Source organism: Ruditapes philippinarum, unplaced genomic scaffold (genome assembly GCF_026571515.1).
Source record: "Ruditapes philippinarum isolate M1 unplaced genomic scaffold, ASM2657151v2 ctg281_1_1_1_1, whole genome shotgun sequence".
NCBI lineage: Eukaryota > Metazoa > Mollusca > Bivalvia > Venerida > Veneridae > Ruditapes > Ruditapes philippinarum.
In genome coordinates this window covers 22585-50255 of record NW_026851635.1, presented here as the reverse complement: position 1 = coordinate 50255, position 27671 = coordinate 22585, and the positions used below count along the sequence as shown (strand labels likewise).

Here is a 27671-nt window from a genome sequence, read left to right as displayed (position 1 = left end):
TATTTCAAGGGTTCAGTGAAAAAATTGAGATGGTACTCGATTAGGACAGTCCGCAAATATCATTACTAGGCAAGAAAGTTTACACTAATTGCTTAGTACTGGTTGGTTCCAGATTTAAGTGTTTCTGTGGGTTTATAGCAAAGAGGGCAATGATGACCCTTTTATCACACACTTGAGGAAATGGTCATCCTTGTTCAACAGACTGATGGATTGGAGCAATTTTTGGACTACCTTATGATCATTGCTTAACAGATTCATCAAAACATATTAAAGGTGTTTTTTTTCTATTTATAGCTCTGGCTGCCATTTTGTTAAGCAAACAAACCAGAACAATTTTAATGAAGGACATTGTTTAAAGTAAATTTCTATTTTCAGCTCTAGCTACCAATTTTGTTCAACTTAAAGTACCATTTAAGTACATCTTATCTTTATAGTGGACCAAGGGTTATTTCTGTACAGTCTCTTCACATTCACTTCAATTTGACAATTGTCTGACCAGACAAGTGTATCAAGTTTAAAGTGAAAAGCACTGATAGTTTGAGAAAATGTAACATTACCTAGTCCTACACATCTTCATCTGAAAATGGGTGTGGCAGGTAGAACTCCTCAAGGTTCATCTACAAATTAATTTTTTTTCCTTGAATGTGGAGCTATAGACTGATGAAAAAGAGAACAAACAAATTTCTATTTTGAACAATCATGCTTTTAATTTTTTGTAGTTGTAAAAAGTGAACCAGCCTATTTTCATAGTTGAATAGTCATAAATAACACCAAAACTAGAACTAGGTTCAAACAATATAAATAAACATGAAATTGAATAGTTTATAAAACAATCTATGCAGTATGCATCATTTTTACATATCATTTCATATATTTTTTTAACATATAATAATTCTGAAATATAAGATCACAGATTTTCTAACTTGGTCAAGATAATTTCTTTAAAACCTTTCAACAAATTTTCACAAAACTGAAGGTGGTTTATATTTATAACAAGGCTCTTAACTACACCTTTAACCTGCTGAATGTATGTTATATATTGACCCAGCTTTGATTTTGGAACAGTCCATTCAAAGTGTAATATCAAATTACAAATGAAATAAGCTACCAATAATATATAGGTAAGTCAGACTGCAAAGGTGTGTAGGCTAGCCAAACTTTTTATTCTTGATTTTAATACCAGCAGGTTAAGATCGTTTTTAAGACTACATTTAATTATGTAATCTGATTGTAACCTTCTCCATAACACTGTGTTATGGGGATAATAGTAATAATTAATAAACAATTGATTATAATTCTGATAACAATTTTTTGACAGAACAGTAACATCATAAATATTTCCTTTCTAAAGAAAGATGAAAGAAATCAAAACAGAAAACTGTGCATTTTGATAATAATTAATGGTGAATCAACAATATTCTCAAGTGAGATAAAAGAAGTCTTCCCAGATACAAATCTGTGACCTTTTTCTTTGAACACGATTTTAATAACATTCTCTTCTTGTAAATGTTGACAAGGTGATAGAAAAATAGTGAATTCAACTTTAAACCAAAGTTCAGTGAAATGATACAATTTTTTGTTTGATTTTTGTACAGTCTTAAATTCTATTAGATAATTGAGCCGCGTCATGACAAAACCAACATAATGGGTTTGCGACCAGCATGGATCCAGACCAGCCTGGGCATTTGCGCAGTCTGATCAGGATCCATGCTGTTCGCTTACAAACCCTATTACAAGTAGAGAAACTGATAGCGAACAGCATGGATCCTGATCAAACTGCGCGGATGCGCAGGCTGGTCTGGATCCATGCTGGTTGCAAACCCATTATGTTGGTTTTGTCATGACAGGGCTCATATCATTTCAGTCAATATTAATATATAAATGCATTCATGGAGTCAGAGTATTTTTCATGCAAAATTAGACCCACATGTATGCTATCTATTTCATTATAAAACATTATAATAAAAAAAACCATAGGAATGACAAACATTTTCCTGAATCTAGCTGTTATTACATACTGTTTGACAGGGTGCTATTTGTTAACACATAAAGTTATACGTGTAGATATGTTTTTAAACCTGGAACTTTAAATAATTAATAGTCTGTATTTAAAGAAATATACATGTATTGTTAAAACTAACGCAGAAATGGTCAACATTGTTATCACATAGCAAATAACATCTCTACTTTAAATTTTAATACATTTCATCATTATTAATTTGTAATAAAAAAAAACTAGATTGTATGGCACATTTTAAAAAAAAATTTAACAAGCACTTCTTTTTTTTTTATAATTTATTGAAATCACTTTTAAAGAGTTTACTGATCAATTCATTTATAAAACACACAAAAAAATGCTTATAAATAACATGTAATAACTATTTTTTCTTCTTCTTTTAGTTACTATGGCAATAAAAATTATAGGCTACTGAGCTTTAAGAAATTTGAATGTACACTAGTTACACAGACAAATTGTGTAAAATCCATTAAGTTCTGTTTGAGTACACAGAAACTTGTAAATTCTACTGATGGTCATTTACAAAAACAAACATTGTAAATACCATTTAGCACATGATTGTTAAAGCAACTTTCCCTCTGTTCATAGTTTCTAAAAAAAAAAAACATGCTGTGTATAAAACTAATATAAGCTACCCTTATCCCAAACAAAAGCACTTCTACAGTTCTTTGTTTTTACACCTAAATGACTTGTTTAAACTAGACACTTCTACAGACTTTCAGATCTAAAATTTGATTAATGGCTACGTGCATTGACTATATATTATAAAACTAATGACAGATAGCCAGCTATCTCGCCGTTGACAATGTTTAAAGTGAGTAAGTAACTAAATAAAGATCTTCATTCTAATCAATACCTACAACATGAATCTGAACGCATCACAAGGCAACTTAATATTGCAGTAGGCCAAAATATTCTCAAGATTGTTGCTATTCTTAAAGCATTGTTGCACTATTCTAATTGTCTAAAAACTTTCATTTCAACATTCATGTTTGGAATTATTCTAAAAGTTATTATGCATATCATTTAAAAAAATTGCTCAGTATTTCAAATACTTGGGTAATTCAAAAGATTCAGTATCAGGTGTATGTAAAGTTCTTACAAACCATTCTCGTTTAATATACACAATCACATTCAGATCATGATTTTGTTTTGAACATTTGTCAAAATCACTAGATAATACTTTATCACTTGGCAATATATGTAAAGTAAGTTCCAATATGACCTCTTTGAGTACAGGTTACATGTTTACTGATATCAGTAAATACACAGAGGAGTTAGTATGCAAAAGATCTATGGCCACAAACTTAACTCCTCTTTAAAACCATGACAACATGATGATCCAACTTCTAATTTATGTTTTGTATTTGATAGGTCATAATGGAACAGCTTTGTGTATAAAAGAGAATAAATTGCTTATCTTAAATATGAATTTACAGATACTATAAGTTCCATTAAAACAGCAATTTGACAATGTTCAGTTGTTATTTTATCATCATATGTGATGAATGTGATGAATAATGAAATTGTTTTTACGTATTTTTCATGCCAATAAACAATAAAGTAAAAAATCTTCAGTGCTGTACATCGACAATATAGTATTAAACAAGTTACAATTTAAAATGAGGTCTCATCTCAAGCTGTATATACAGTGCAAGCTCCTTACAATATCCAGAAACTATCCAATCTAAATTCTTGTTGCTTAATTCTATTTCATTATTTTGGTCCCTCTTTAAAGGTCATACTAAATTTGACAAAATGTGTCCCAAATACAAGACAACATGATCTAAAGCACTAAACAATCAACTAATGTTTGAATCACTGTGTAGGCAGCATCCTTTTTTTCCATGAATATCTTCCAGATTCTCAAATATAATTTAACTCTTTTTTTTTTTTTTTTAAATATAACAAATATTTTTTTATAATATAAAAATTACAATGTGCATGAAACTGATTAAAGAATACACCTTTTATTCTAAATAACCTTTTCAAACTACTCATTTTTTGGTTTTAATAGCAGTTTCTTAAACCCCACTTAGAAAATCTTGCTTTGTTATTAGTTAAAAACAATGACAATTTGAAATACAGGGACTATTGCAGTTTGCTTACTAAACAATCAGGATGAAATTCATAAAAAAAAACAATGCCATCTAATAACATGAATTCAAACAGTAAATGCCACTAATATCACAGTCAAAATACATATATATATAATTCTTATTTTGTAATACCAATTTTATATACACTACTGGTTATACCAACAACAACAACAGAAAAATGCAATAAATATAACTGGAAAAATATAACAACTTTCTACAACTTTAAATCTGAAAAAACCCGAAATCACAACACAAGTTCATTTATATTTATACAATATTGTAATAATTTTTATACATGTTCTTTATCTTATTCTATTTTTAACAGGAAAAAAAACACAGGCCCAAGACCATAACTAATTTCATATAATTTACAATTCCTGTATTGTCTATTGTATTCTAACACTAACTAGATGACAGGGCATAAGTAAGTATCTAAAAGTACTGTAAATACAGCGTTCTGTCAATCTTATACATGTACATATATATTTTTTCATTAAAATACATTGTTATCTTGAATCCATTCTTCTCGTTTTTGACAAAAGGTGAATACACATATATTTCACAGGGAAGAATCACAATAAAAAATAATATCTAAGAATCTTTAAACCATGACGATTGAAATTAATAATTCACTACCAAATTATCATTCCACATTTTGAAAGCGATTATGCATGTATAAACTGAAAGATGTTTTTTTAACCATTATTATTATTTAAGTAGTTTTGAAACATGTAGTTTATATTATTATGATATTATAAGCAACAGTATTATGCATCAACTCTTGTGAATAGGCACACACAATTAGATAAAATCTACTGACCATTTGATCCTCAGACCAAATATGAAAATCTTTCAATGAGCAAAAAAACAACATTGTTCCTGATTTAGTAATGCAAACACGAGACAGTGAAAATAAACATATTCATATATAAGTTAACATTTTTAACAATGAGGCAGTGACATTGCCAAAATAAATGTTTGCAAGTAGTAAATATAGAAAATAGTTGGTGATCAAGTCATGGTAAAGTGAGACAAAATACAAGTTAACTGTGATCAATTTGTTACATAAAGAAATTGAAACAGAATTTCACATCATACTATCATTTTATAATAGGCAAAATAAAGAATTTTGAAACACTTAACTTTTAAAAATTGCAAAATATTTATGAGATAATATAATATAACGAAACATATTTTAATCTAGCTTGAATGCAATAAATTCTTAAAGCTTATTTGAACACTCCCCAGACAGCTTTGTGGAAATAACCAGTACTGGAATCATATCAGGCAATTTCAGGTCAGCCTTTGACAAAAATGTAAAATAATAAAGGAAAGCCCCGCATATTTTAACACTTCATTTCAGATTTTTACAAGCACAGATTTATTCTTTTGTTCACATAAACAATTATGAATTCACAGATGTTGTCAGTTTTTGTGTATATAACTTATTTTAAAATTCTTTTCCTAACAAAGTTTTGTTTCAGTGCAACAATGCTGAAGATGAATTAAACAAGAAAATTAAATATACATGGTAAGTAAATAAATAAAACTAGAATATCTATATATTTATGAAAATAAACTAATAAATCTACAATATAACAGAAAAAATACAAAATATAAAGCTAAATATGTAGAAAACTAATATTCTATAAACTAAAATCAAACAGAAATGCATTTTAAGACAAGCCAAAATACTATTCTAAATAACTCAACACTATTCTACAGGAAAATCAAACACAAAAACATTAAACATCAATATCTCAATTGGAAGAAGAACACACAGATAAATATACATATACACATGTACATGTAAATAAATTTAATATATACATGTTAGTAAACTTCATATACTATACTAGCATATGTATGATGCCAATATTGTGGGATTCATACAAATCTCGTATACCTGCACATGAAAAATATGGCAGACATGTTACCTTCTTGTTTCTAATAAACACTAGTTACTCACGGCTGGTCCCAAAGGCATCATGCAGTTTAAGTAGTTCAAAGGGAGAAGTGCCATTCTTACACCCTCAATTATTTATTAACATAATTCAGTAATATGTATACACTTTCCAAATAAAATTGCAGTTCCCCTCACATTTAATTAAAATTCATCTCCTAATGTCTCCTTTCAATTTGATCAAATTTTTTAACGATGAATATCTCAAAACAATTTTATATAGTATATCAATTGTAAATAAAAAATTATGAGTGTCCAGACTCTTTTTAAATCATTGATGACTTATTTGCTTTAAAATTTTCATACTGAATGTGAAAAAATGAGATTACTAAACATAGAATCAGCAGTTGACCTTTACAATTTTTAATATATTTCTTTTCGCAACATTTGTGACTTTAAAGAGGAGTTAAAAAAAAGATCTGTTTGTGGAGAATGATTTCTACTACTTTTAAAACCTAACTACAGCAGTTTTATAATAAAATTTATATTTACATCTTCTGAAGGCATGACACAGCAGCATGTGGCATTTAAAAGGACTCCACTGAGGTTTTTGACTTGACAGACCGAAAATTTGTTTCTCAAGATTTGTAAACCATTCTGCTTAAACTTCCAGATCATATGCTCTCTCTTTCTGTTTTTTCCCCCAGAATAATAACTGAAATTGGACCGAGATTGGCACCAAAAAATAACTTTCACTAAAATTCAGAGTGTATTCCTTTATCATAGTTTGCTTATTTTTCTGTTTAAGTGCCCATGTTTATATTTGTATGAATTCAGAATTTTATAACTTAAGACTTTTGTAACTTGATTGAGTCCCTATAACCTGTGTATGTGTTACATTTACGGATTTTTCATTATCTAACTTTTTAATGCTCGTAAATCTTTCATTTTAAGTAACTGTGTCTACATTCACATTAAAATATACTAAACTATAACTCTTGCAAAATATTTGCAAAACTTAAATCTTAAACAATATAATTGCAGTAAATTTGATTCACAATTTGATCTTAATAATAGCATAAGCAGTGATATATGCTCCGTCATGAGAATATTTCATTTAACAATCAGTATATCTATCAATTACATGTCTGCAAGTTTTGCTGTTTATCTTTTTACATTTCCTAAACATTCTCTTTTACAGATTCTAAATATTCTCTTTTACAGATTCTATAACATTAATTTTCCTCTCTGCATTTCATTTTTTAAATAGTCTTTAACCGCTTTTTTTTATTGCAACATGTACTTAAACAATGTACTTAAATAGTCATTTAATCAGAAAAGTAAAAAGATTACACATTTACCCTGATAAACATGTTATGCCTAAATCATGTACAAATTAAGAATTGAGGCTCCCAGGATATAAAGCTGTCTTACTTTGATGCTTTATGAAAATTTCTCAGATGTTTAATTCAGAATTTGAGAATTTGTGAACTACTAAAAACAGGTGTACAGACAACTGATATTGGTCACTTTAAAATTGAAATTCATAAGACAACCAATCAAATGACGGGTTTTAAGACAGGTATTTTAAAACTCTTAGACCAGTACAATACAGCAGATGTCAAAATTCAAGTTTTGATTTTAACAAACAATGATTTGTGATGCAATGTATATAAATTAACATGATCTAAATATGAATTGAAATGATTTTGAATAAAAATAGTTTTGATATATACACAACATATAGGAGCATTAAGGCAGTTGTACATCTAAGTGGAGACAACACTAGATAAATATGACGCTTTTAAAAACATTTAAATAAATAACACAAAGAATCCAATGTTACAATCAACATTTTCTTCAGGTGATGTTATATATAGCTGCACATTTAGACATTGTGTGAAAATATTGCTTCTTCATTTTCACTGATTTGTGACAAATACACAAGTCAGATAAACAACAACATATACATAAGGTAAAAGTAAGTAGTAATATTTGGGTGAGATATGATAAACTTCTGATAGTAGGTCTTATTTCTAAGTATACTTTAAATCGTTCATCCAAGTCAATACCTTAACTTTCAATAGTATAATATATCTAGATGAAACTGCTTGTAAAAATGTCTCTATTATACAATTTCAATTTTCAATTATTCATATTTTCCAAGATCTCTGAACAAGTTTGACCTAATGCCTTTTAAGAAGTTTGATTAAAAACACAAATAAATCACAGTGTGTTAAACATATATTGCATTTTATATTCTTTGAAACACATAAAAATAACATAGGCTAAGGCCATGGCAACCTATTCAGCAACTATTTTTTATATACAAGTTTAAAGCTTAATTGGTTTTGTATCATTTAAGCTATATGGTCCCTAAATAAATTAAACCACGTTGACAAACTTTGGCTAATTCCATTATATATTTTAACTTGAATAACATTTATGCATAATCTATACAGCAGTGAAGTATGGGGGTTTTGATGCAAAAAAAATAAAGACTGCATAATTTTATAGGACCAATTCTGGTTTAAAGTACAATGAAAATTACACTATTTGTGGGGGTTACAATGTAAAATAGCACTGAGAAAAAACAACAAAGGAAATTAAGATTCTGACTAGAGAGAAATAAAGGTGTACAAGACATAAATACTGTAAAAACATTTGCTTTGAAAGACACACATCAATGTAGTACATTTACATTAAACATCAGATGAATTGCTTGCAAAAATAAACATGATTTTCATATACATATATATATATTTATATTCTATATAGAGAGGGAAAAATGTACGAGGTTACATTGTGCATATATCTATTGCTATAATTTGACTAATTGCACAAAGAGAAGTCTATGCAAAATATTTAATAAATATTGGAATGTTTATATCACAGAGCTTACAACCTAAATAACATACATACTTTAATATAATATTATTTTAAATTACTTACAATGCTACACATATGACGAGATAAAATCATTTTAAATTCCTCTAAGCCAATTTCTCTTTGTTTCTTTTAAAAGAAGAATAATGCACAAATTTTGATATATTAGAATATGAAAAACCTTACATGTTATCTATATCTAATAAACCTGCCGGAGTGCAAATAATTGGAAGTACATTAGAAAAAAAAAACATATTCACAATAGTAGCTGATCAGGAGACATGGTGAGCAATAAACACAAAAATATAGTATGATTTCATCTCTACATATGCAATAACAAGCACAGATACATTTCTGAGGATTATTTTAAATTTTCTGATGCACTGTCAACCGTGCATGTTTTACCTTAAAATAATGACTGGTAAAGGGGTACAAGAAAAATGACCAAATAAACTCTTCTTTTTTAAAGTGTCCCTTTTTTGTTTTCTCTACCATTGTGATTGTTTTCTTTATATTTCAGTCTAAAATATTTTGTTACTTTGAACAAACGTCTCTTACTTATGCTTAAGTGTAAAAAGGAAAGCATTCAACTTTTCAAATTGTCAACAACAAAAAAAAAATCAATATCACATCTATTGTCAGACCTAATTAATATTAAACACTATTTACTTACTCAAACCAGTAAATAAAACAAATAAATATTATACTTATCATCATCATATCTAATTGATAACGAACACTATACAAGGAAAACAAGGTTAACAATTGAAGATTTCCAATTGTCTTAAGCATAACTACATATTTTTACACCACAATCTCATGTATGACTGTATGTATAGCTTATTTATATTTTAACTAATCAAATATATTTCTCTATTTACCTACACAGTGCTAGTTTTAAAAGCCATTTAGCTTTTCTAAGTTTCAAATGTTTACATATATCTAACTTTAGGCACAACAATAATAAGACCAGGAAGACAAAAACACTTAGATAATAAATCTCAACTTGAAAATTATGTTCACAAGATTTATATAGCATCATTGAATGATCATACCTAACTATAAATAACCATTTCTTTACTCCTTAATATAATAAGTTTAGATTACAATTAAAACAAAAGGTCAAATTGATAAAATACAATATGTGATTAAATGAAAAAAAACATCAGTATTCTAAATGATAAACTGAAAAATATGGCATCAACTATCACTTTCTCTAGATGCAAGAAATAATTTTTACATAGGTTTTTCAAAAAGTCTTACAATAATATTAAATGATTTATAACAATTATAATGAGATTCCCTAATTTCTTCACAACTGAAAGTAAAATTGAAGCAAATTGTCAAAATAAATATTTGAAAAAGAGTAAAGGAAAAGAAAAAAAAACATCATAAAGTATTACCTGAGCATTTCACAGCATTTTAATACAACTGCTCACAAAATTGTAAGTTACTTTGAAATCTTCAATATTTGTGATTGGCATAATCAAAGATAGCTCTACTTGCATTTGTTAGGTCATGACCAGTTAAAAGAATAAGACAACAAAATCCCAAATACCTTAATATCTAAGAAGTCAACTTTATCAAAAAATTAAATATGGTCATTAAAGTTATAAAGAAACCTTATCCCAACAATACCTGGTAACTTGGTAAGTTTACGATATTAAAAATAACTAAAGCGTAACCACAAAAGCAGTACTTTATCTGGGAAATAAATGTAAAATAGTTACTCTATTCAATGCCTCACAACATTAAAAATGTTCTACAGGACAAGCAATCTAAAAGCACTTCTGTAAAGTCATTTTCTCTAATACAACCCTTAATACTTAAACCCTGATAGTTATTCAGCTTCTTCCTGGATCCGTTTTATTCTACAGGAGTGTTTGTCCGACTTGTCCTCACTACTACATGGTTTGGCACAACTCTGTAGGTTTTCAGTCCGTCTGCCTGCTGTAGTACAATACCCTGCTTCTCAAGGTTTGGATTATCTTTTGTTGCCATCTGTAGGGCACACCAGTTAGCAGTTCTAGCCTTACGTGTCAATACAGTCAACTCAGATATAGCAGCTGCCAATGCTAAAATATCTGAAAATAAGTGTGCATAAAAATTATGAAATCAACTGAGTAAGTAAATTAAATTAGAGGCCACACACTAGTTTTAATGATTACAGGTTAGTTTATACCCTTATTGTGTTTTAAGAAAGGAATTTGGATTTCTGAAATGAAATCATACAGAGAAACCATTTAACCTGTACTAACAATAATCAAATAGTGTGCACTCTAATGATTTGAATAAAATTTTAGTCATATGAAATATATTTTTTTTTATAAGAAGTACACCTGTGCAAATAAGCAAGAATTTAAGATACTAAAATTCCCATTAGAATTTTGAGGCTTTTAAACATTACTTTAAATATGAACTTATACTGTTAGATTCATAATACATTGGTGTACAATAACAAAACTGCCAACACAAATTAATGCACTTTATCAACTTATGTATCAATAAGAACTACTGTAGATTATAAAATTTTTACATAGAACATAATCTTAGGTAAGGTTTACTTGACTTTTCATATATATCCTTACCTTTTTCATCATGCTGCCTTGGGCCACCATTTCTATGTCTGTTGGCTGAGTTCACAATCTCCTCTTTTCTCCTGGCCTGTACTTTCCTGATAGCTTCTAGCCACCTCTCTAATGATGAATGTATGCTGGGATGTATATTCATATCTCGCAATTTCTCCATTTTCTCTATCAGTGTTATTATCTGAAAAGGTCATGCCATGTATTGTTTTATGAAATTAAACTATAAAATGAATGTTATATATTATCTAATCTTATTATTATATATTATCTAAGAAAACAAGTGAAATCACTGAAATATATTCCCTAACACTCACTTTAGTTCTCTTTCAATGCCATAAATCTATGAAATCTTTTTATTTTATATTCATCAAATTATGGAATACACCTTACTTTGTACAGAATAAATTATATCCTACAGTTGTTAGATATTTTTTTCTTTTTGGAACCTTTAAATTATTTGTATTAAATTTATATTTACTACTGGTGGCTTACTAATTAATAACAGATTTTACCACAAACCCACAATTTTTTTGCAATTCACTGACCTTTCACTGTTGTACATATATTTTGACATTTGCGTTATTGTAACATAATGTAATGTCACACTAAATTTTTTTCAACTGAAAGCTGTTCTTATTTTGGGTATGTGATATCAGTGTTTTTTTCTATATATAACTACTACCCTAAAACGGTACCATTCCCAATAGAAAAAAAACATTAAAATTCCCAATTTCCAATGTTAAATTCCCAAATTGGCTGTTCAAAATGCCCACATGGCCAAGTGATTTTTCTTAAATCATTTAAATCCAACATATTCATATAAATCACCACTCAATAGTTCTATCTGGACAGTAGAAGCTGTTAGCTATCTTTATTCATGATGTCTAATCTCATTTGTAGCTGAAAAAATGCATTAAAAAAATTCCCAATTTTAGTCAAAATAACACGTTTTTTTCCCAATCAGTCTGGTACCGGCATCATTCCCAAAGTAGAGGAAAAAAACGCTGGATATATTGAATATCATATTTGTGTAGCTAAATCCCGGAGTTGAATAAAACAATATTATGCGAGCCTCTCTTCAATGATTATCCACTATGTATTGTATTGCACTGTATTGTATTGATTCTCAAGTCTAGAAAAATATAGACTTAAAAACTGTCTCCTACCCTTGCATGTTCTTTGAAAGAGTCTACAACAAGCCTATCAACACGTGATGGATTTGACGGCAGTCTGGGTACAACAATATTGTTTGCACTTGATACTTTCTTCCCAGGATTCTGTCTCGCTAATTCTGCTTCAGTCTGATATATAACAACAAATGTGATTACAACAATAAATCCTTATTTAGTCACATACTTTATCATCAAGAAGTTATAAATGACTTCATTTCCAGCATATAAAATGGCACAATAAACTGAAATAACTCTCAGGTTGAAACACTTTCCCTTTACATTCTATTTATTTAATTTACTTGACTTACTACTTTTCAGCAAAAATTGGCATATTTTCATACAACAAACTTACAATTTATATGCTAGTAAAGAGCTTTTACCTTTTTCCTCTCTGTTTCTACTTGCTTAAACTGCTCATAGCATTCTTCCAGTTTGGTATGTAGTTCATTTGCTGGTCCACTCCTTCTAAATACAGACAGAGAGATATAAATTTCAAATATTGCAAACAGATTTCGAATGTCTGAACCTACTCTTGAAAAGATCCAAGAAACAACTGCATATATAGAAGATTACATCTATGATCAGTTTAAATTGCTATTCTGTCTACTTTCTACTAACTGATCAAATAAACATAGTTCTCATAGAAACAAGCAGATTCTTTTAGCATTGATTGTAATAGACACATACGGGTTATCTATTGAACAAAAAAAAAAGATCCTCAAAGAGTTGACTAAAGTGGGTCTACATTCAAATATTCAAATAAAAAAAACCCATCTAAAACATGGGAGAGCAAAAAGCATACATTGAAACCATAGGTAAACAAAATATATCAATTACTGTTTTCAAGTAGAATGTTACTAAGAACTGAGATTTCACCTATAGTTAACATTTTCTTCACATAAAAAGAATCAAGTTGTTTACCTTTGTTGCCTGAATGTAGGTACGAAAGGAGGATAGCCATACACATAACCTGGCTGAACACCTTGGTAAGCCATGTCTGTATACTGTACTGGAATCATACGCCCAAATGCATCAATTGCTACCAAGTCGAAACCCTCTGGTGGTATAAATGGCTGCTGTAGTATGGTACCAGGTGGGAGCATTAATGGGACTTTTGGTGCCGGATACTTAAGAAGTTGTTGTTGTGGTGGTACAGTCGTTAAAAGATGTGGTGTTTCAACCATTACTTGTCCACCTATAACATCTGTTTGAAGTTTATCAGACTTCACATTTTGTGGGTCAGATCTCCCTTGTACTGTATACAGCTGTGTTGTTGTTGGTACTGGCTGTATAAGTACTGTTTGAGATGACATGTTCTCCATATTTGTAAGTACTGATGGCACATATTGTAATGGTTTTGAAGTACATTGTGACAACATCTGTTTGCTGGCAATAGAAGCATTGTCGAAACCTTGCAATTCTGATGCAAGACTACTGTTAGAACTCATAGGGATTGAGCCAGGTGTGCTTGGGTTAGACCAGGCAAAACTGCTGCTCTGGGCACTAGAAACTCCACAACTACTTGCTGTTTGAGTCAATATTCTTAATGGTTGAGTTTTATGATTGACAAATGAATTCTTGATATTTCCATTTGTGTCTTGCGACAGTGAAAGAGTGCTCTGGCTTCGGTTAGATGCCGTTACAATTGGCTTAAAGTCTGTATTTCCATTAAGAAATGAACTCTGTGTTACCTGACAAGTATTAGGAGAATAAAGATCTGCTCTGTCAAAGTTGTACTTTAACATATCTTCGTCTGTAATTCCTTTATCACCTCTAAATGTGAGAGCACGTTTTGCTGAGGAATTGGTTAGAGATTCTGCAATACTTTTTACATTATTCAATAAGTTTTGAGTCTGCTGAAAATTGTCTGAATTGTGCTCAAGATCACATTTTGAATTCACAAAAGGCTGAAATGCTGAAGTTATTGAAGTTGAGTCTGGTTCAAAATCTTTGTAAGCAGCTATCCCTCGATTAGGTGTACCCATCTGGACATTATTGAAATGGGTATTAAAATCCCTTAGGCCATTTCTTACATCAGACTGATCAATATTTTGTGCAATGTTCTGCATCTCAAGAAAAGAATCTGTGTCACTGGATTGCCTGCTAGATTGAGAAGTATATGAAGAAATGCTGCTCCTTTCTGAAAGTCTCCTACGAGAAGGTGTTGATGGGACTGGTGAGAAAAAACTAAAGCCTAACTCATCACTTGTGGTACACATTTGTTGGTTCCTGAAGCCTGTTGCATGCTTACCCACCTCAACATGCTACAATAAAATATAAGTTATAATAGATCTTTTTATAGCATAAATTTTCAGTAGAAAGTTCATTATTTGGGTTTTTACACAAACTTGAACAGTAAATACCAAATTCTCCAAAAGCTATAGACAACTAATCTCAAATAATTGCAGAATTAGCTGTGAGAGACAATGAAAACTCAATGTCCCAGATAAGTTGTCGATAAGTTGTGAAGAAGAAATTGCACCTCACAAGTAAATATATATATATAACTTTACTGTGACATATTATATTCGATAGTTAGTGAAAAGAATATATCAACTTGAGTGACTTTGCACTTATTGAATTTAAGATTTTAAATTTATTGGCCCAAATTCCAGTTTTGTATTTATTCTACTATATATTTAACTAAATTTTCTTTAATTTACACTGGCCCGAACTAATTTTCACTGGCCATGGGCCACCGTGCCAGTGCAAAATTTGATGACTGCTTCGGCATACAAGGCATTATATTTGCCTAAAACTGACAAGATAATATTTCATTGTGTGTATAAACAACAATTTTAAGCAATCAGTCCGACAACTTGAATACAAGGGATAGTACTGCAGGCAGTAGACTAGTATTAGAACTGTGATGATTAGTCGGATGATCAGATATTCGCGATTCAGACCATAACAATATGGATTTGTAAACCCTAGGTCGCTGAATCGTGATTCAAACTTAAATCATTAAAAGCCCTAATTACTGTTTAATTAATGTATAAAACCTTCAAAAAAAACTTTCATTTCAATATTTAACTTCCTCCTGTTTACATTTCACATGCATTTACCCTGTTCTCAATTTATTTTCAGCTTAAACATTAAAATATTATTAAAGGAACAATGTAAGTCATTACTGATATTCATTTTTTTTTTTAAATATGCAAACAACAATTAAATTTCATTTAGTATTCATAACAAGGAAATTTTTTGTGGTTCAATTTGAGAATCATCAGGACTAAATGGCGGATCTGATCACCACTTGGCTGGCAATACACAGCTCTAATAAAAATTGTAAAGTTTCATTTTTTAAAATCACACAAATGTTAACAAAAATAACCCTGTAAAATTAAACAAAAAAATACAATTTTCTTGATTACTTTATGTTAAACTAAAAGACTGATTTTCCAGAATGTTTGGAATCTAAAGTCACATGCCACAAAACTGACCTGTGATACTGGTCCGCCCACTGTGTTTAATCTGGAGGAAGGTCTTGTAGCCTGAATGGTCTGTTTGTTGTAAAGCTTATCCTCCCAATAGTTAGGTGTACTGTGTAACTGACCAGCAAAAGGTAATGGAGATCTAACATCTGATGCCCGTAAAGATGCACTGTCTTCTAGACCTGCTGACCATACACTGCTCATGCTGAAGTCAACATTTCTAAATACACAACAATTTAAAGGTACTATCTTTATATGCATATCATAAGCTTTAAGAACATATTTCTCTGCTGTTCAAAATATCAATACACACAAACAGCAAGGCATAATTAAGAAAATAAGTTACAAATACATGTACATTAACTTAACATTTGTTACTTGAGTTATTTGGACCAAAAATATCCCAACAAACATTTAAAACATTGCTCTAAATAGGATTATTTGAGCTGGTAAATTTCAGTACAGGTACAATGTTTTTTACTTTCAATTACTTTTTATTTTTCAAAAATATAAATACTTTTTAGCCTTTCAAGTAGTTTTTAACTACATTTTATGATAAAAGCAATTTTACTTTTATCATAACTACCAATGATACCAATGAAAAAGAAGACTACATTGCTGTTGTTTTTATTTTTTATTTTTTTTAAATCACACTTTTCAGTCAAAATTGGGCAGATAATTAAGTGCAATAATTAAGTGAAAATCCACGTAAGAATTATAGACTTTGATTTGTGACCATTAATTATGATCTTGAAGACATGTGATAATTTTCAAATGAAAACTTTCAGTAGTTTTGAAAATTGATGTTGCATGGAGAATTTTTCAAGTTCAAAAAGGGCCATAAATCTGTCAAAATCAACACCAGGGCTTTGCACAGTGACCTATAAAATCTCAAATAAGTGAGTGTAGTTATCTTAATTCTTTAGTGGTCGATGAGATATGATGTTGTACAAGAAGTTGCATGTGACATGAGGTCAATCAACATTACCAAAGGCAACAATTTTAACACTTTACAAGGCATTGCACTTATCAATGAGATCCTTCTGTGAAGTTTCAAGTTAAAACCTCCACTTTTTTCCTGAATCTGGTTTACCCTTTTTTCAACTTTATAAGGAATGATACTATTTTTTCAGTTTTTTTCTTTATGCCAAATAGGCAATAAATAACTATACCTGTCAATGAAACTGTTTGATGCTACTCTACTTTTGCCATTGTCTGGTTCTGATGACCCCAGTCCATCAAAACCAAACAGAGAGCCATCATCTTCTACAATCTTGTTTACCAAGTCATCAAGACCAGAGAGTTTATCACTACTGCAGCTCGAATTAAGATTAAGTTGATCCAAGTTCAAGTGGTCGAAAAATCCAGAATCAACAGCTGATGCAGCACTCATGTTATGGCTACTTGCAGCTCCTGTACCAATCAAATTTAATCACAAAATTTTACCATTTAACAAAATGTAAGTACAAACAAGAGGGCCATGATGGCCCTAAGGTCGCTCACCTGTATATAGCCCCCCCCCCCCCCCCCCCAATTTTTACCCAAGGGCTTTTATTTGTTTATTTGAACAGACTTGGTAGACACCCATAAGAAGATGTTTCATGCAAAACATCTAAGTTCTAGCTCATTAGGTTTTTTAAAAGAAGATATTTTAAGTTTTTACTATACACATATAGTTAAAAACAATGACACCCCTCGGGCAGGGCCAGTTTTGACCCCTGGGCTTTTATTTGAACAAACTTTGTAGATATTTACTTAAAGATGTTTCATGCTTAATATCTAAACTCTAGCTATTTGGGTTTTTTCAAAGAAGATTTTTAAGTTTTTGCTATACACATATAAGGAAAATCAATGACCCCTGGGGCGGGGCAGGTTTTGACCCCAGGGCTTTTATTTGAACATACTTGGTAGACACCCATTAGAACATGTCTCATGCTAAATATCTTAGCTCTAGCTCTTTGGGTTCTTTGAAAGAAGATTTTTTAAGTTTTTACTATATGCATATAGGGAAAATCAATGACCCCCCGGGGCGGGGCCAATTTTGACCCCAGGGCTTTTATTTGAACAAACTTGGTAGACATTCACTAGAAGATGTTTTATGCCAAATATCTAAGCTCTAGCTGTGACGGTTCTTTAAAAGAAGACTTTTTAAGTTTTTACTATATGCATATAGGGCAAATCAATGACCCCCCCCCCCCCCCCGGGCCAATTTTGACCCCAGGGCTTTTATTTGAACAAACTTGGTAGACATTCACTAGAAGATGTTTTATGCCAAATATCTAAGCTCTAGCTGTGACGGTTCTTTAAAAGAAGATTTTTTAAGTTTTTACTATATGCATATAGGGAAAATCAATGACCCCCTGGGGCAGGGCCAATTTTGACCCCTGGGCTTTTATTTGAACAAACTTGGTAGACATTCACTAGAAGATGTTTCATGCCAAATATCTAAGCTCTAGCTCTTACAGTTCAATAAAAGAAGATTTTTTAAGTTTTTACTATATGCATATAGGGAAAATCAATGACCCCCTGGGGCGGGGCCAATTTTGACCCCAGGGCTTTTATTTGAACAAACTTGGTAGACACTCACTAGAAGATGTTCCATGCCAAATATCTTAGCTCTAGCTTTTACTGTTCTTTAAAAGAAGATTTTTTAAGTTTTTACTATATGCATATAGGGAAAATCAATGACCCCCTGGGGCGGGGCCAATTTTGACCCTAGGGCTATTATTTGAACAAACTTGGTAGACACTCATTGGAAGATGTTTCATGCCAAATATCTAAGCTCTAGCTCTTAGGGTTGATTAAAAGAAGATATTTAAAGATTTTTCTTTCGGTTGCCATGGCAACCAGAGTTCTGCATGGAATTAAATTCTTTGAACAATTTTTAAAGGTGACCACCAAAGGAACATTCCTGTGAAGTTTGGATGAAATTGGCTCAGTGGTTAATGAGGAGATGTCATTTAAAGCAAAAGTTTACAGACGGACGCCGGACGGACGGACGCCGGACGAAAAGCGATCACAAAAGCTCACCCTGTCACTTTGTGACAGGTGAGCTAAAAATATAGTAGTGAAATTGAAAATATTTTTTTCGAACTTGATTTCTACTAAATACTTTTCTACTTTATAAGATAGAGAGAAACTTTGGTATGGTTTACAGAAAATCCTTTATAAATCTTGCAAAAAAATAATAAAACTATATATCATTTTTATTTAATTTTGTGACTAATGCCCAACCAACAAAGCTTAGTGAGAAACATTTAAGTTGTTCAAAGGGAGCATAAAAGATATGCTTAAAATATTTCATAATCTAAATCTATGTTTATTTTCATGTACTTTATATTGTTACCTGCAGGTCCTGTTTCATCAAAAGAAGTGTTAAATGACAATGGATTATATCCATGCTTTTGTTTTGGTGGTACATGACGGGGTGGCAAACACTCTCCCCAGCTTGACTGAGCATCCTTCAGATTTGTCATTGCTTGTGGCGTAGATCTCTCAGAAGAGCTGTCATTCTGTAAAGATAAGGAGAAAGTTAAAAAAACCATGGTCACAAATTTTATTTCACAGTAAGGGGCCCTTTCCTAAAATTTTGTGATGTCACACAGTTTAATTCGGTATCGGCGGAATTGTGTTCACGCAAGTTATTACATGTCGCAGTATTTTCTGAGCTTTGATGCATCCTGGGGAAAAGTAGCCAAAATACCGCCATATCGAATTTCCGGAGGTACATTGAAAAAAAAAAAGACAAAGCATTTTCTACTTATATAGAAAGCAATAGTTATTTATTCTAAAAAATACAATACACACTTTTCCACACCAATATTTCTCCGAAGAAAATCTATGTAGTAGACAATGTAGAGAATAATTCACAGATATTGCCGAAGTTGAACGAGAGTGCAAAAATTGGAGACTTATGGGAAAAACTGAGTATCACCGAAGCGCGCAAAGGATTCTGCCCATTCTGAATGTGATTATCGTCTATTTTCAGAGTAAATTTGAGTCTTACATTTGATTTTTACAAATTTTGTTGGTCAAAATACAGGGGAAGCACATTTTATGAAGGGCAAGTAAATTTGAAGGGTAACTGACCCGGCTGCGCGAGTGACTGTAGAAATATTCATCAAGGCCTGAATTAGTGATGACACAAAATTAGTTTATCTATGATTCTATCTATATGAAGATCTAGATAGAATATTACCCAGCAGGCACTCAACGTTGTTTCAACGTTGAAATATGGTCGTGACGTTGTTCAACCAATATTCAACTATGGGCGACCATATGGATATATTGCCAATGTATATTCAACGTTGATACAACGTTGTTTATGGTCGAAGATTAACATTTAGTTTAATCATTATATAAACTTTATACCAATTATTTTGTGTTATTATTCCTTTATTCTAACCCTCACGTGATTTTGTCACTATAGACAAAGAAGGAAAAAAACTGGTGTTAAACTGCCAATAAACACCGGTTATGGACTACTTGTATATGCGCTGTTATTTTTTCACCCTCGATTGTATAGTTTACAAAGCATTTTAAAGCAACAATAAAAAGCATTTTTATTTATATTTTCAGTTCGTAAAATGTTTTCTTTTCATACAATACCGAAATAATATCTCACATACACTAACGCCACATATCAGATCCATATCAGTCAATAAATATTTTGACAAAACGGCGCCAATCTGTAAGCAGCGTAATGACGTCATCCTAAGTAAACAACTAATTCATAAACAAGAGGGCCATGATGGCCCTGAGGTCGCTCACCTGTATATAGGCCCCCGGAGCAGGGCCAGTTTAAACCCCAGGGCTTTTATTTGAACAAACTTGGAAGACACTCATTCAGGGTTGCCAGCACTTTGGTGAAATAAAATTCCCTGACTTTTCCCTGACTTTTCACTGACCAATTCATGTTTTTCACTGACCAAAATCGTCAAACACATAAATGGCCCCCTGACCTCCCCTTTAGCCGTCCAATCCTCCCATTATATTTTTGCATGTAAACTTGTATTTATTTTCCAAAATATAAAACATTTACATCAAAGTAATGATTCAAACATTGTGTTCTACTATTCTTAACTATTTCTATTCAAACGCAGTGTGACTTTTGGTCAGTGAAACATATGACATGAAAATCAGAAGAATCATAATGTAAGCATCTGTATTAGAAATCACATAAGTCACTCTTTCCTTCCTAGTAGTAACACATAAAACACCAAGACTATAAGAGTAATACTTGTATGACAAAACTTAAAATTCAAACATCTCTAAACTATAAGAACAATAAACATTTAACACAGTTACTTGTATAAGGCATCATGATAAACTCCACTGATTGTGAAAACAAGAACATAGGGCTGTTTTGGCATATCATGAAATAATCACTATAAAATTAAAGACTTTGAATGAGTGAAGTACGTTAGTGTGAAAAAAAGTTAGTGTGAAAAACATAGCATTGCATAATTTAACCAGTTTCCATCATGTTTGCAAGACAAATCCTATTGTACAATTTCTTAGTGTCAAAGCAAAAAGCAAAGAAGGGCTTTTAATTACTAACAAAATCTAGTCAGTATACATGTATACCAAACTACCATATTGGCATATAACCTGCTTTGCTTTTTGCTTTGACACTAAGAAATTGTACAAGAGGATTTGTCTTGCAAACATGATGAAACTGGTTAAATTATGCAACAGAAATTACATATTAGTCAGCTCTGGAGGCAAGGGCTGCAAAGCTTTTCAGTCTTTAGGCTGAATGATGTTCTAAGGTAAATAATGGGTATTATAATCACTAAGTTAACATATAATGCTTCTTAATATCACAGTTTACTGTTATTTGAATTTAATGCTTAACTGTGAGAGTGATAAAGTCAAATATTAAATGCTTAAAGACTGCCATAGCCAAGAAAGACCTTCAATGCGTAAATTTTTCGACCTTTGAAATAATTTTTCCCTGACTTTTCACTGACTTTTCAGGATTTTCATTTTTCACTGACTAAATTTCAAAATTCCCTGACAATTCCCTGACCTTGAAAAAATACCCAATTTCCCTGACTTTTCAAGTCCGCTGGCAACCCTGTCATTAGAAGATGTTTCACAATGTTAAGCTTTTACTACACACATGTAATGAAAAACAATGATTTCATCCCCCTGTTCTCCCCCCCCGGCAGGGCCAATTTTCACCCAAGGGCTTTTATTTGAACAAACTTGGTAGTCATCCATAAGAAGATATTTCATGCTAAACATCTAAGCTCTAGTTCATTGGGTTTTTTAAAAGAAGATTTTGTAAGTTTTTACTACACACATATAGTTAAAAACAGTGACACCCCTGGGGCGGGGCCAGTTTTGACCCTGGGGCTTTTATTTGATCAAACTTTGTAGACACTTATTAGAAGATGTTTCAAGCTTAATATCTAACTCTAGCTATTTAGGTTTTTTCAAAGAAGACTTTTTAAGTTTTTACTACTGCATATATAGGGAAAATCAAGACCCCCCGGGGCGGGGTCAATTTTGACCACAGGACTATTATTTGAACAAACTTTGTAGAGACTCACTAGAAGATGTTTCATGCTTAATATCTAAACTCTAGCTATTTGGGTTTTTTCAAAGAAGATTATTTAAGTTTTTGCTATACACATATAAGGAAAATCAATGACCCCCTGGGCGGGGCCAATTTTGACCCCAGGGCTTTTATTTGAACAAACTAAGTAGACACACATTAGAAGATGTTTCCTGCTGAATATCTTAGCTCTAGCTCTTTGAGTTCTTTCAAAGAAGATTTTGTAAGTTTTTACTATATGCATATAGGGAAAATCAATGACCCCCTGGGGCGGGGCCAATTTTGACCCCAGGGCTTTTATTTGAACAAACTTGGTACACACTCATTAGAAAATGTTTCATGCTGAATATCTTAGCTCTAGCTCTTTGGGTTCTTTAAAAGAAGAATTTTTAAGTTTTTACTATATGCATATAGGGAAAATCAATGACCCCCTGGGGCGGCCAATTTTGACCCCAGGGCTTTTATTTGAACAAACTTGGTACACACTCATTAGAAAATGTTTCATGTTGAATATCTTAGCTCTAGCTCTTTGGGTTCTTTAAAAGAAGAATTTTTAAGTTTTTACTATTTGCATATAGGGAAAATCAATGACCCCCTGGGGCGGGGCCAATTTTGACCCCAGGGCTTTTATTTGAACAAACTTGGTACACACTCATTAGAAGATGTTTCATGCTGAATATCTTAGCTCTAGCTCTTTGGGTTCTTTAAAAGAAGAATTTTTAAGTTTTTACTATATGCATATAGGGAAAATCAATGACCCCCTGGGGCGGGGCCAATTTTGAACCCAGGGATTTTTTTGAACAAACTTGGTAGACACTCACTAGAAGATGTTCCATGCCAAATATCTAAGCTCTAGCTCTTAGGGTTTTTTAAAAGAAGATATTTAAAGTTTTTTCTTTCGGTTGCCATGGCAACCAGAGTTCTGCATGGAATTAAATTCTTTGAACAATTTTTAAAGGTGACCACCAAAGGAACATTCCTGTGAAGTTTGGATGAAATTGGCTTAGTGGTTTATGAGGAGATGTCATTTAAAGTAAAAGTTTACGGACGGACGACGGACGGACGCCGGACGAAAAGCGATCACAAAAGCTCACCCTGTCACTTTGTGACAGGTGAGCTAACAAGCTGACGTTATTTCATACATACAAGAATGATAAATGGGGCACTGATGTAAACACAATACGACGTAAGTTTTTATTGTTGAAAACTTGATAAAATATTGTTTTTTTTCTATTATTTCTTTTGTTTAATAATTTCTATATCTTCGCAACAGTAGGGTGCGAAAATCGAACAGCGTTCAGTGTTTTTTTTCTTTATATAACTACTACCCTAAAACGGTACTGTTCCCAATAGAAAATAGACATTAAAATTCCCAATTTCCAATGTTTAAATTCCCAAAATGGCTGTTCAAAATAACCACAAGCCCTAGTGATTTCTCTGAAATCATTTAAATCCAACATATTCATATAAATCACCACTCAATAGTTCTCCCTGGACAGTGGAAGCTGTTAGCTATCTATATTCATGATGACTTATCTTATTTCTACCTGAAAAAATGCTTTTAAAAAATCCCAATTTAAGTCAAAATAACGCATTTTTTCCCAATCAGTCTGGTACTGGCACCATTCCCAAAGTATAGAAAAAATACACTGGCGTTATACGAAAAACGGCACAGGAAGTTATTTCCGCTTGAAAAATAACACTAGTGATTTTCCTTATTTTATTGTGTTAGAATCGAAATAACATCGGCCGGAGAGGTGTATATCGGCTACGGCCTTCGTACGGCCTTCATGGTTAATTCCTACGCATCAAAACTCCAAACCGGTGTTAAATAGCCAATATACACCTCTCATCTTAATTGAATTAGTCTGTAAGTGATTTTTATCAAGAAAATTTGCGTTACAATCTTTTTCCGGATATTCAAAATTAGCGCTTAAACAAATAAAGTTGGAGATAATTTTTCACTTTCTATAAACGCTTTTAATATTAGTAAATATGTTTTGTTGTTTGTTGTTTTATTTTTTAGTTCTTTATGGATAATATTAATTAATTAATTGATATTATTCAAAACCCCGTTTATAAAATAACGCTGGTCAGGGGAAGTAATTGTTGCGGTCCCTGATTTTGTTTGTTGTCTATGATTATCGTTCGTGCAAATGGGGGCGCTGTTTCGAAATTTGAAAAACAACACGATTCGGCAATTTATTTGGATTTCGGAGGTATTACTATAATGTTTTACTTTAGTTTACTGATTATTTTCTATAATATTATTATTTATTCTTAAAATTCTACTTTAATTTATTCTACGAAATAAATGAGAGATGAAAACACATGATTGAGTTGATTTGACACGTTTTCGCGACCTAATTGAATGATTTGGGTTCGGTAGGCCTTGTAAACACGAAGTTATTGAGTTCTTTGGCAATTTATGATTTAACAAATCTTGTCTTTCTTTAATTTATTTTTCATATTAAACATTTTTCTGTACTATATCCTAATTAAAATTTAATCAATTATAAAATTGAAACCCATATAGTAGTTCGGCCCACATAATTTACGTCCCAAGACGATTCGTCAATATAACTATGTTTATATTTTAGTGATAGTATAATACAGTGTTAATTAGTTTGAAAAAAAAATTACATTATTATGAAGTTAAATAACAAAGTTGGGTGTTAAACTTTAAAGTTTAATAGTCGTAAATTTATTGGGAATAATAAATCTATTTCTATATTATTTTATATTCTAGATCCTGGTCCCGGCTGAAATTTAGAGTATTGGCACTATTGCAGCTGTAGCCTGTAAACCATACATTCAACATGAAAAGGACTGTCAGGTTTGTTAAATTGAAATTAATTCTTATTAATTTATATATTTGAATTTCTTTACAATACAAAGTATAATTTTTTCAACTAGTCGATATTTATCTTGTCTTAAAATATATTATTTTCAGAATATTCCTGTAACATTATTAACATAAAATTTACATGTTTGTTGATTTCAGGATGCTGCATAAAATGGTCTTAGCTAGAGCCTAGAATGATAATTTCTTGGTAATATGCTGCAAGTAAATGACATGGAGCAGTTTTTCTTACCAATCATTCACGAATTCGAAAACCTAGCTAAACGCCATTTTCCGGTACATTCTGTACATAGCTCTGGGGAATTCACGTAATGGAGTGTAATAGCGAACTCGTTGTTTTCGGCCTTTTTTTTAAATTAAATTGAAATAAAACAGTTATTTCTTTATTAAAAAATAATTGAATATCATTGTATGAATAATTCCATACAAAAAATAAAGTAAATACAAAGTTTACGCAGAAAATAACCTTATTTATTATGGAAGATTCCACTACGTCTGTTTAAATTTTATCGATTTTCATTATAAACAATTTATTTTTTACAAAAATTTGCATTAGATATTAAAGGAATATTGATAATTTTCAAAATCATTAAATTTTTTAACCTTAAACGGTAAAATAATGATAGTAAAATAGAAATATCATGTAACTGTGTTATGTACTTCATTTGGTGTAATTCCCCAGAGCTAAATCCGCAACGTACCGGAAAACGGTGTTTAGCTAGGTTTTCGAAAAGGTCAATAGGTGAGTATTTTAAATAGCTTCTTTTTTTAAAAAGATTTTGTTGTTTTATGTACAGAATTTGCTGTCAATATATGAAACTTAGCTATGTTTCAATTTCTATGCTGTTTTATGATGTAAATCTTAGAGATAAGCATTTTAAGATAAAAACAAATCACCAAGTTGAGTAATTATATGTATAATTTTTAGATTGACCAAGTCACTTTTAACTACAAACTTCTTATTTTTATTTGAAGAAGCGGTAAGAAACAGCCAAAGAAGTACTCAAAAACTTGACATACCCAGAAAGATCTAGAAGAAAAGATTGGAACAGATTGTAGCTTAATTGTTAAACTATTAAAGTGAATTTAAGCTGCACTTAAACTGTATTTTTGAAATAAAATATCTGAAGTATTTAATATTGTCTTGATATTTTGTTAAATATGGTTACTTTGCTTTATATCCAAACAATAAAGTATGACCAATGGGTTTTCAATGTTGAAATGACATTGAAACTTCAACGTTGTAACGTTGAAGCTGCAACGTTGTATCAACGTTGAAATTTCAACGTTGTTTCAACTTTCAAATCCGAATATAAATCCAACCTTATTTCAACTATGAAATCTAACCATAATTCAACATTGAAACAAAGTTGATGTGCCTGCTGGGTATATTCATGAATATTCATTGCTGAATTTATTTAACTCCTCAAATAAGATAATAGATCTATCATGCTAGCACAATAGATCTATAATTTTATTCAACTTGTTCAATAAATTCAACTTGTTCAGTATCCTTTAGAAAAAAAGTTAAATAAATCTATTTTATCTGATACATGCTCAAGTGGCAATGAAAACAACAGGATGTTGCATATCAATATGAACAATAAACAACCAAAAATTTACTTTTATTTCACAACATGCATTGTCAGCATTGTTTCTATGCTTTGTAAACAGATATCAACAAAACGTAAACATTGAAAATCTGGCAACTGATTACAAGTTTTCTTTGGCGGTTTAAGAAGCAAATTATATTTTTTATGCTATATTACCACAGGGTAAAAACAATGTATTATATCAAAAGACGTTTTTGCGTGCATTTTGTGTTTTCACATGCGTTACGTCATTCATTCATGATTCAAAATCAAAACAAAAACAAACCTCCGACCAGACGAAATTTTGTATTAGAAATCAATGAGATAAAATATCAATCGACTTGAAAGTCACAACGAATAGATAAAACTATATACTATAATTCTTCACATACACTACGAAATGCTGTCTTGACGTCATTTGTTCCTAACAGATTAAAATTAGAACTTCTGTTTACCGCAACCACCGCCATCAAAAGAACATTTTCTCGTATGCTAAACAGCTGTTCGAAAACCTCGTTTTGAGATCGAGATTAAGATAAACGGAACGCGGAGTGA

The 27671-nt window shown here is 31.2% G+C and overlaps 1 protein-coding gene and 1 long non-coding RNA gene across 4 annotated transcripts; one reads left to right on the top strand and one right to left on the bottom strand.

Annotated features, from left to right (window-relative positions):
- Nucleotides 1-681: 681 nt before the first annotated feature.
- LOC132725266 (uncharacterized) lies at nucleotides 682-27653 on the bottom strand. 3 transcript variants are annotated; one of them, XM_060710401.1, is made up of 9 exons: nucleotides 27509-27653; nucleotides 19446-19611; nucleotides 17272-17512; nucleotides 16109-16319; nucleotides 13587-14929; nucleotides 13046-13130; nucleotides 12660-12794; nucleotides 11494-11674; nucleotides 682-10989 (listed from the first exon to the last, which is right to left on the bottom strand). In XM_060710401.1, exons 1-9 carry the CDS (start codon nucleotides 27584-27586, stop codon nucleotides 10772-10774), a joined length of 2658 nt encoding a protein of 885 aa, XP_060566384.1. In that variant the 5' UTR covers nucleotides 27587-27653; the 3' UTR covers nucleotides 682-10771. The 3 variants fall into 3 exon arrangements, with proteins under 3 accessions (XP_060566384.1, XP_060566451.1, XP_060566526.1); XM_060710468.1 differs by having other exon boundaries at nucleotides 13046-13127; XM_060710543.1 differs by having other exon boundaries at nucleotides 16109-16304.
- Nucleotides 24543-25805, top strand: LOC132725690 (uncharacterized). Its single transcript, XR_009625101.1, has 3 exons — nucleotides 24543-24880; nucleotides 25411-25497; nucleotides 25666-25805. It is a non-coding gene; the product is annotated as an uncharacterized LOC132725690 (long non-coding RNA).
- Nucleotides 27654-27671: the final 18 nt, after the last annotated feature.

Bases quoted from the DNA above. Each gene is read 5' to 3' on its own strand.
- LOC132725266 (XM_060710401.1), bottom strand. From the start codon at position 27,586: ATGGCGGTGGTTGCGGTAAACAGAAGTTCTAATTTTAATCTGTTAGGA. The intron at 13,131-13,586 runs GTAAACAACTTG...GTCTGTATTTAG, and splicing joins CCTACATTCAGGCAACAAAG to AAGGAGTGGACCAGCAAATG. The intron at 10,990-11,493 runs GTAAGGATATAT...ACTTATTTTCAG, and splicing joins AAGGCAGCATGATGAAAAAG to ATATTTTAGCATTGGCAGCT.